Source organism: Gouania willdenowi, chromosome 8, assembly GCF_900634775.1.
Source record: "Gouania willdenowi chromosome 8, fGouWil2.1, whole genome shotgun sequence".
In the NCBI taxonomy this organism is placed as follows: Eukaryota; Metazoa; Chordata; class Actinopteri; order Blenniiformes; family Gobiesocidae; genus Gouania; species Gouania willdenowi.
The window spans coordinates 24577871-24589041 of NC_041051.1; the positions used below are offsets into that span (position 1 = coordinate 24577871).

The 11171-nt window shown below is 37.4% G+C and overlaps 1 protein-coding gene across 1 annotated transcript; it reads left to right on the forward strand.

The window, feature by feature from the left end:
• The first annotated feature begins 69 nt into the window (after positions 1–69).
• Positions 70–10813, forward strand: retsat.2 (retinol saturase, tandem duplicate 2). Its single transcript, XM_028456109.1, has 11 exons — positions 70–229; positions 2276–2458; positions 4159–4400; positions 6872–7073; positions 7161–7358; positions 8079–8198; positions 8888–9026; positions 9217–9326; positions 9421–9590; positions 10120–10279; positions 10410–10813. The coding sequence occupies exons 1-11, from the start codon at positions 70–72 to the stop codon at positions 10556–10558; spliced, it is 1833 nt and encodes a 610-aa protein (XP_028311910.1). The 3' UTR covers positions 10559–10813.
• Positions 10814–11171: the final 358 nt, after the last annotated feature.

An 11171-nucleotide genomic window follows, 5' to 3' on the forward strand; every position in this document is an offset into this window, starting at 1 on the left:
AACCAAGGAAGTAAACTGTGTGAGAGCTCCCGTACTGTCTTTCCCTCTGAGGACAAACAAACTGCTACAATGTGGATCATTGTCGGTGTTATTTGCGTGTCTTTGCTCGCACTGATACTGAAATACGTCTGTAGCACATCTGGACCAGACCCCTTTCTGACTGACACACGGGAACCGCTGAAAGAGAAGGTTTTCGACAAGAAGGAGAAGAATAAAGTACTGAAGCAAGGTGCGTGGAAGTTGTTCCTCTTCTTATCCTTATAATAAGAAAGAAAAAAAATAAAAATAAATCAATATTTGTTGATTAATGTTGGTGTTTGACAAAACAATATGTCATTGGCATTGCAGTTCAAGGCTTTAACTAGGTCTGAGGACACATGACAGATGTTTGTACTAAAGAATGCATTAAACATCTTAAATTTACACTTATGTTAAGAAAAAAACCCAATATTTATTATTATTTAAAAAAAAAAAAAAAAAAGAAAGAAAATATATATGCACAGCTGATTTACGCCCCATTCAGAAAGAGGAAAGTACCATTTGTTTGAACATAAAGATTTATGTTTGTAGTGGTTGCCAGTTTTACTGGTCATAATATTGCTGGAAAACTTATTTATTTATTTATTTATTTTTAAGGTAAATGGACTTGATTTTTTATAGCACTGAAGTAGTCCCAAAGTGCTTTACAATATCAGCCCATTTACACAGCAATAGGAGGCATGGCTGATCCAAACCAAATGACGATATAAGATCAAATTGGAGAAAATCTGGCAACCAGGAACTGTTGATATGAAAGAGGCTGAAATGATGATCAAAGCTTGTATAGTTAATCTTTTTTATCCACTTCATCCCCAATGACACGTATGAATTCAGGTTTCAAGTTGGTCATTCATTTGAAATTAAAGTAAGAAAGGACATTTTCCAAAGATATTACATTTGCCGGACAGTGATTGGAGGACAGAACAAATCCATTTTTGGTTATAATTTGTTCCCAGCATTCCCAGTGAATGCCAGACATTACATTTTGACAGGATTTGAATCTTTCTGTGTAAACCCCAAAATAATCATCCTATATTGTTTTAATGCAACTTTCAGTAAAAACAACAGAAATGAATCCAAGTATCCCCTTTGCCAACTACAACAACATTTTGCTCAATGAAAAAACAACTATAGAACATAATGATGCAATGCATGAGTGATAACACACATTGTAAATACTCTACATTTGTAAATAAGTGGAATGAAACTAGGGCTGAACGATTTTGGAAAATAATGTAATTGCAATTTTTTCCCTCAAAATTAATATTTGATATGCAATTATTTTTTCAAGGGCCTCTTGTCATGTATTTGTCAAAGAACACCAACAATAAATCAATTTGTTTCATAATAAACAATTTATTTACTTGAAATAAATATAAAATATACATTTTAAAGCACAGAATACAACAATAAAGCAAACAAATGTGTGGCTTTACCTCTTCAACATATCTAACTAACTTCATGTTTCATGAAACATGTAAACTTGTGGACTGCACTTCTTAAACACTCTCTGAACTTAACAGGACAGTACAAGACAGGACAAGAAAAAAGAAAAAATAATTACCAAAAAATTGCAGCCTTTGCAATTAGAAAATTGCGTTTTATGATATTGCGATAATATCGCAAATGCAATTAATCGTTCAGCCCTAAATGAAACAGTACTTAGAGCTTCCTGAATGGATTCATTTTTATTGTTTTTGTCATTTTCGGTTATTTTCCATCTGGTGTAGGACCAAGACTGACATTTGTATTTTCAGTTCATGTTTTAATCATTTGCATCATCATTATTATGACGATATTTTTTTTTACTAAAAATAAACATTATTAAAAGCTAATATTTTTTATGCTTTTGTTTGTAAATTTTCCACTTTCTCTCTCTCAGGTACCCTCTGTAGGGTCATTGCGTACCCCTCTGGGTACACGTGCCCCCATTTAAGAAACACTGCTCTACAGGCCTCCACATCCCACAATGCAATGCACTAAACTTTACCAACATTGTCAATCAAGTGTTTACATTGGAGATCAAAACAAACTTTCAAACATCAATTTCAACGGTTTACTTTTTATTAAAAATATTGTTATTATTTATTGATGTACTTAATACATGTTTTTATCAGATTAAACAATGTTCCTCTCCATCAGCTTTAGAACTGTCGTCTCAGCGGTGTAATTTGATTTCATTGATACATGCTGGTCATGGTCATCTTCATGTTTTTCCATCTCTGTCTGTCTGTAGGTTTTGTGGCCAGCAAAGTGCCGGATAACCTGGATGCTGTGATTATTGGCAGTGGGATCGGTGGGCTTGGGCTCGCTGTGCTGCTCGCCAAGGTTGGAAAGAAGGTGTTGGTTTTGGAGCAGCATACCCGTGCTGGAGGATGCTGCCACACCTTCACAGAGAAGGGCTTTGAGTTTGATGTTGGTGAGATGGATGGATTATAGATCTTTACTTCTTTTTTTTTTTTTTTTCTTACTTTTTTCGTACTTGTCTGCACATGCTGTCAAAGGTCAACACTACAAAAAGAAAAGTGCAATCATTATGAGGCAGCAATGCATGTTTTGTTATTGCAATAAAATAAATTGATTTATTTTATTGCTTAATTGTGACCATCACCAGCCCTCCCTAAGGAAGGGTAAGAAATCTTTTATTATAGGGAGGATATAAAAAGGGAGAGCAGTGTTACACCTAGGTGGAGGGAGAGGGGGAGGGGAAACGGAGCAGGGAGGAGAGACTCAAGGTAGGAGATCTTTACTTCTTAATGCTAGGAGAACATCAAACACGCCGTTGTTGCAAACCTCTGCTCTGTGTGTTGCAGGGTTGCGGCCAATTATAATTGTAATTGCGCAATTGATGATTAATTACAATGATTGTATAATAGTAATTGTAATTTTGAAAAATCTGTTGCTGTTTTAATCGTAATTAAATTGTAATTGAGTTTTGATCATTGACTTTGTAATTGTAATTTCCATTAAAAATTCTATAAAAATTGTAATTTAACGTGAAACTGGCAACCATGTTACAGTTCCATGTACAGTTTTTAATATATGTAGTTAATTATTAAAATATGTATAGTATCAAGCTTTCCCACATTTTATTATTTAAAATTTTTTTTATATCGACACAAAAAAGGCTCAGATGTCATCACCAAAAATATTAAAACCTATATTTTCATCCAAGTTTAATTGATTATGAAGCCTAACAAGGAAACCAATAGAAAGAAAAGAAATTAGTTGTTTTTAGTGTATTTTACAGCTGATTTAATACTCGTTATCATAAGGAATGCTAACAGAAAGAAAGTGAACTTTTAGGTTATTTATTTCAGGCTAAGTAATTGTGAATGTAATTGGCTTTCGGGGGATAGAAAGTAATTGGAAAAAATGCTGGTAACTAGGGGTGTGACGGTAAGCTCACAAGAACGAGACCAGATTTTAAGAAAACTCCAATGACAAAATATATGACTGGACCAACAGACTTTTGTTTAACCGAGTTGCACATGCATTTTGAAATGTTTTATTATAACTTTTTACATGCATGATGTAAGCATGAGCTTTTAATAAACTTCTTCCACAAATTGAAACTAAAACTAAAATTTATAAAAGTTAAATGATAAAGTTCTTTCTTTTTCTCCAAGTGCAAACAATGTTATGTGTAAAACTAAATCAAAGTTCTACTCTGTCAATACAGAGTACAAATAGTGCAAACAGAGCCTGATTAAATTAGTTTTTAACAACATGCTGCAACTACACAGTTATGTTTTTTTTTTTTAACTGTTAATAAACTTCTTCTTCCACAAATTAAAACTAGAACTAAAATTTCCTTATCCTCCTCTTCTCCTGCTTTAGTTTCTGACGAGCTAGATGTAGTAAAGGCACATTACTGCCCCCACAGGTCACAAATAGAAGTTCGGATAGCTCACAAAAAAGTCTTGCGAGACAGATTTGTTAACGCGACAAGAAATCTTGGCGAGTTTAATCTCGCAAGATCTCGTGGCACGAGATCTCGTCACACCCCAACTGGTGACTGTAATCATAATTGAATTGTAAGTGAACATGGATCATTGAAGATGTAATTGTAACTGAAAAATGTAATTGACCTTAACCCTGCTTCGTGTGTTGGCACAGGAATCCACTACATCGGTGATCTGCTGGACCACAAGCCGTTCCGCTGCATGCTGGACCAGATCACCAATGGTCAGCTGCAGTGGGAGCCTCTGGAGAATCCATTCGACCACGTCGTGATTGGACCTGCAGAAAACCGCCGGTGCTATCCCATCTACAGTGGCAGGACCCGCTTCCCAGAGGAGCTAAAGAAGTGCTTCCCTGGAGAGGAGAAGGCCATCGATGAGTACTTGAGTCTGGTGAAGGTCAGTAGGTGTCACTGATCACTCCGTCCATCTTATCCTGCGCACAAAGGACTTTAGGCCACATGTTGGCTGATGGTCCTGCTGATATTCCTCATATCTGTGATTCTGTGAATGCTAAACCAAAGGTCAGAGTAACATTACGAAACTCAGCACAGATTTGCTGCATCAGCTTTTTTCACTCAAAGATAAAACTGTCCCCTGATGTGACGGCTGGATTAACGCATTGTCGTTTATAAACTACTTTTTTCAAACTATACTCATCTGATTTTGTGTCTGTTGCCCGTTTGCCAAAATATACACAAACTACAGAGCTTGTCACGCTTTCTTATAGAAAGCAGTGACATGCACTTTACTGCATGTAAGGTTGATTATATTATTTATTTGTACAAATGAATGGCAAACAAGTTGGAAATTTTGCAGGACTGTTGATATATATATATATATATATATATTATATAATGCAGACACGGGCAACTGGCGACCTGGGGACCACACGCTGCCCTAGGTTGGATTTTGTGCGGCCCGTAAATGAAATAAACAAAATGGCTCCAAAAGCACACAAACATACAAAATGAGAGAAATATATACTCAGTGGCCACAAAAATATAAAAAATGACAGTAAAATATACGCAATGACAACAAAAATACACAAATTGACAGTAAAATATATACAATGATGACAACAATACATAAAATGACAGTAAAATATATACAATGATGACAAAATACATAAAATGACAGTAAAATATATACAATGATGACAAAAATACATAAAATGACAGTAGACTGTACAAAATGACTCCAAAAACACACGAAGAAACAACAAAAACAAACAAAATGAGCAAAATATATACACGATAACAACAAAAACAAACACAAATGAATGAAACGCGAATCCCGTAACCCTAACCACTCGTGTTGTACGTTGCTTTAGATAAAATCATCTGTTAAATGAAACTGTAATTTTATAGTTTTGTAAAAAAAAAAAAAAACACACACAAAAAGATCCTGTGCTGCTCAGATTGGTCATGATTCTAATGCCGACATGAGTGTTGGTCATGTGACCCTCTTATCAGAAAATGACATTTTTATGGCCTCACTGTGATAAAAGTTGTCCCTCTCTGATATATAAACATAAATCTGATCTAAATGAATAATGTATCATAAGTTGATATGTGTGTGACTATTTAGAGCATGCTGTACACCACTTTATACAGTCCATTTGTGCAGCAGTTACAGTAAAGTTACAATGAAAAAAATACTGGTGGCTTTTAAAGATGCCTTTAGAATTCTTCTCAAGCAGTGGCGGATGCTTTAAGACTACAAGGGAACCTCAGCTTCCCCTAAAATCAGTGGTCAAATATGTAGTGTTGTGTGTACATTTCATTGACTAAATATATGACAGAACACATGTATGTTTCGTTCAGAATCAGCTTCTTATAACAGGAAACTGACAGTGACAGCGTGACATTCTTCATTCATTACCGCAGCGTCACAGTGTTAATAAACAGTGGTGAAGTTCAGCTTCAATTGACTTCAATGGGAGAGGATTTAGTGGTTGATCCACTGCAGTCAAACTAGACGCTCATTGGATAAATGCTCAGTTATGACGCACTTAGTCCCGCCCATCGGACGCCGGGATTCACAGGAGGTCTATGGAGCAGTGGGCTGGATCTGTCTGTTCCGGACGCTGGAATAATGGATGATGATTGGATGATCTGTCTCTGGCTAATTCAATTTTGATTGACAGCGAAATGAGCCAATCAGAGAGTATGACGTTGTAAGCACACAGGCGGGTTTTTCAAATATTTCAGTCCGTTGCTCTGTGTTGACACGGAGACTTTGCTGATCCTCTCATAGCGAATTAACTTCTGACAAACCTAGTGTCTGTTTTTGGTGTTTGTGGAGACTGTTACTGCTTGTGTTGTGAGACTTTTGACCAAACACTCACACTCCAGCGCGCAGCAGCTGCGCGCGTCCGTGCGTGTGTGTGTGATAATCTACAAATAGTTGTTGACAACAAAATGTGAATTCTACTGGAATTCACATTTAAATAAACAGATACATTTTCTGAAGTAGGCAGAAAATGAGCTTCCCCTGCATGAAAGACCAGCAGCCGCCACTGTTCTCAAGGTACCTGGATCTACAAGTGCAAGTCAGTTGTTTGTCAGTTATGATGTTCCAACTTTTCATGCTGTGCTCAGAAATGTTATGTTTAAATTTATGCTGAGGTTATCTAATTTTAAAACTGAGTTGATCTGGGCATTGGTTGAGCCTACATTAAGTGACACAGCATATTCCTCCTGTTATTGGAAGCATTGACGGGAATGTTTGTATGTGTTTAACTACCGTATATGTGCTATGTGAATATATTGTACTTATTGTTGTTTGTACCTATTTTATATGGACCGACTTGGTCTGAAGTAAAGTTGAAATAAAATCAAATGTGTGCTTTTCTGTTTCTTCTGCAGAAAGTGGGACGTGGTATCTGGCTCCTGGCTCTGCTGAAGACGTGCCCTGTTCCTTTGGCCAAATTCGTGGTGTACACCGGCCTCGCCAAACGCCTCTCCTTCTTCTTCCAAATGTCCGACCGCAGCCTGACTGATGTGGTCAACGAGCTGACGGAGAACAAGGACCTCAGAGCGGTCTTCACCTACATTTTTGGCACCTACGGTAATCTTGGTCGAGCTCATTCCTGCAGCGGTCTCTCACTGCTCTTATGTTTTTCTCACTACGTTTGTTTTCCTCTGTGGTCCACAGGAAACATGCCCAAAGACTCCAGCTTTTCCATGCACAGTTTGCTGGTTGGTCATTACCTGAATGGCGCCTGGTATCCCAAAGGCGGAGCCAGCGAGATTGCCTACCACATGATCCCCATCGTTGAGCAGGCAGGGGGCGCTGTTCTTGTTCGTGCTCATGTTAACCGCATCTTATTTAACGCTGCTAATGAAGCGTGTGGTGAGTTTCCTGTTCTCTTTTTTATTTTTTTATTTCATTAGATCAGCCATGGGCAATGGGCGACAAAATTCACAAAAAGATAATAAAAACATCAGAAACACATAAAACAACATCAACAGAAATATGTCATTACAGCAAAAATACACAAAATTAACCAAAAGTTGCACAAGATCAATAATATTACACAAAGTGACTCCAAAAATCATACAACATTTCTGAAAAATATCCAAAACTACAACAAAAATATATGAAATGACAACAGAAATACACAAATGTAACCAGAATTTTCACAAGACTTCAAAAAATAACAGAAAAATACGCAACAAAAGGACAACAAAAACATATGTAAAATGACAACAGAAATATATAGAGCAAAAATATATGACATGACAACAGAATTAACCAAAAGGTGTACAAGATGACTAATCATACACAGTGATTCCATAATCATATAAGATTACAAATAAATACACAAAAGGACAACAAAAATATATGCAATGACAACAGAAATATACAAAATAACTCCCAAAACATACAAATCTTGTGTTTTCTGTGTTAATGCTCTGACTGGTCATTATTCTAAATGCTGACATCAATGTTGACCATGTGACCCTCAGATCAGATAAAATCACGTTTATGGCCCGTGCTGTGATAAAAATGGCCCTTTTCCACATTATTTGCACAAATCCCTGTTGTGTCATGTTGTTTGCGTGTTTCTAGGTGTGAGTGTCATGAAAGGTCAGGAGGAAGTTCATATCCACGCCCCCATGGTCATCTCCAACGCCGGCATCTTTAACACCTACCAGAAGCTGCTGCCCAGTCATCTCCAGGCTCTGCCCGGTGAGAGTCTACAATGTTGTTTTGAATTCAAACTTCTTATTTCCAAAGGGTAACAACTGAGCCAAATGTAGGGCATTATTTCACTATACCTTATTTGCTATTGTTGAGGATGAATTAGTGGAAAAAAAATACCAAAACTATTACAAATATTGAATGTGAACACTGGAGTGGATGCAAAGGTCTGTTTTTTTATTACTGAGGACTCAAAGTCCTCCAACACTATATGAGCCAACCAAACAGATCTCTGTGAACTAAACACACACCTTTATCAGGAAAATATTACAAATAAGAAGGGATTTTAGTCCAATTATCATTTTTTTTTTATTTAGTTGACTAAGGTGAAAACATTCCAATGATTTTGTTTTATTTCATCAAAAAAGAAATGTTAGAAATTAAACCATACATTTTTGAACTTGTGATCTTAAAAATAATTCACATTAAACAATTTGTCTTTGATGGTAGTTTTACCCAGATGAGCACAAGTATAACAAAATAATGACTGGCACTACACATGTTTTCATTTTCTTCTGCAGACTGTGGACTTCAGTATCATTTCTAGGTTCATGGAATAAATGTGAGAAGTTGCTTAGTTTGTGCCACAGCTTGTCATTTATGAGTAGTGTTTGGATCTGATGAGACGGGAGTGTTGGTGCTTCTGTTCTTCAGTCTGTGACTCTTGTGCCGTGCAGCCATCCAGAAGCAGCTGAGCCTGATGAAGAATGGAGAGGGTGGTCTGAGCATCTTTCTGGGTCTCAGTGGAACCAAGGAGGAGCTGGGCCTGAAGGCAGACAACTACTGGATCTTCACCGAGAACAACTTTGATGAACTGTATGTGTTTTTTTTTTTCCTTCCTTTGATCATTTTGCCTCGTGCAGATGTTATTAGCCAGAGCTGAATCTAAAGCAGGATTCACAGACTTGTTACCAAAATCCAACAGGAGATGAGGATCAGATTAATCTCTTTTTAATTTTTTGTGTTGACATGCATGTTTAATATGTGATTTATGTTTTTATTCTAGGGTGGATAAATATATCAAAGGAGAGAGGGAGGAGTCTTCCAGAAGCATCCCATTGCTGTTTGTGGCTTCTCCGTCAGCTAAAGATCCGACATGGGAAGAGCGCTCACCAGGTGAATGTGACACTTCAAAACCATATTAGCTTTACTTATTGCTTGGATTTAAAAGGAAAATCATTAGATTGATTTTTTTTTTTTCTTGGACTAGGAAAATCTACTTTGAGTCTGGTGAGTTTTGCCAAATATGAATGGTTCGAGGAGTGGAAGGACGACAAGGTGACCAACAGAGCGCCCGACTACAAAGAGCTCAAACAGACTTTCATCGACACGGCTCTGGACGTTGTTCTGGAGGTTTTCCCCAAGATCACCAGAGACAAGGTGAGGACTAAGGCTTTAACTGGTCAACTAGAAAAGCCTTCAGAACCCTCCTGAGATTCTGTCATGTACATACTGTAGTACAGGCATTTAACAATCAATCCTTTAAATCTCCAATCTTACTGCTTCCTGAATCTGCTGGAGATTATAATTTTTTTAATCAGATGAAGACGGTGTAGGCCTCATAGATCAATAAATCAAAGTCCATTTGCTTGAAAAATATGTCAAATGTTTAAATTTCTACTCGAAATTTTGTTTTGACCTCCACTGTTAACACTCTTATTGACATTGTTGAAATAGTGTGGTGCGTTGCATTGTGGGATGTGGAGTCCTGTATTCATTTTAAGGCCCGATTAAAGCTCTACTGTATTCATCTTTTGCTTTGTAACCCACAATCACCATCCAATATAAACAGTGTGCTTCATAATCTCAAGTTTAATGAGTTTGGGTGTCCATAAGAGTCCCAATATTATTGAAACATCTACTTTGTTTCCGTAGTAACCTTTCCCACCTGCGTTGCTTGTGTCTGCAGATTGAGTACATTGATGCTGGGACCCCCATCACAAACACATACTACATCGGAGCTCCCAAAGGCGAGATTTACGGAGCCGATCATGGCATCGCCCGCTTCAGCCCGGAACTCAACGCTACAGTGAGACCTCAGACTCCGCTGAAGAACCTCTACCTGACAGGTCAGTACTCCTGTCTGCATTAGAAGCGCTTGATGTGGTCAACAAACACACACTGTCATTAAGCTTTGCGTGTGTGTGTGTGTGTGTGTGTGTGTGTGCGTGTGTGTGTGTGTGTGTGTGTGTGTTACAGGTCAGGACGTGTTTCTGTGTGGTTTTGCTGGAGCCCTGGCCGGCGCGCTCTCATGTGGCTCGGTCATCCTCAACCGCAACCTCCACATGGATGCCATCGCACTGGCAAAGAGAACCAAATTCCTGAATGCTAAATTAAAAGGAGAGTAACCTAATGTGGGCGTTCACTGTTTAACCAGGACTGAGTCTCGGGGCTAATTAATGCTAACAATGATCACCTCAGGTTAAATCAAGTGGAAGGATTGCGATGAGGAGCTGACTGATTGATTAATTTTGGACTTTCTTGTGCTAACACGCTCCCTGATCACACACATGCACTGCATCGTTGCCTTTGGAGATCACTGTGTGCCTAAAAACGTGTTTTGTTTGTACTGGCTTCAGATCAATAAATCAATAGAAAACTGATCTGTGGCTTATAAAGTGTATTTTTTTGTTTAATCGCTCAACAAATATTCTCCACATATTTCACATTAAACAGATAGAGGATTTGTGTTCAGGCTTTAACATAAATTTTCCATCTTTCCAATTCAAACACTTAAGGTAATTGATTTATTCTTTAAAGCGTTAATATTAATTTATACAATTGTAATGTTTTAATTTTAGTGAGGTGAGTACACAATTATTCCCATAAATACAATGGTTCTATAATTTGCACAATATTTTATTTTGGTGTTTGTTTTCGGCTTTGGTTTTCTCATTTTCGATTTCGCCCAAAAGTACATCCCTAATATATACATTATAATATTATCTACACTAGTATTTT

What these genes read in the sequence shown, in the direction of transcription:
- retsat.2 (XM_028456109.1), top strand. Translation starts at nt 70, where the DNA reads ATGTGGATCATTGTCGGTGTTATTTGCGTGTCTTTGCTCGCACTGATA. An exon ending in GAATAAAGTACTGAAGCAAG is followed by an intron (nt 230 to 2,275) that starts GTGCGTGGAAGT and finishes GTCTGTCTGTAG; the next exon opens with GTTTTGTGGCCAGCAAAGTG. An exon ending in GGGCTTTGAGTTTGATGTTG is followed by an intron (nt 2,459 to 4,158) that starts GTGAGATGGATG and finishes GTGTTGGCACAG; the next exon opens with GAATCCACTACATCGGTGAT.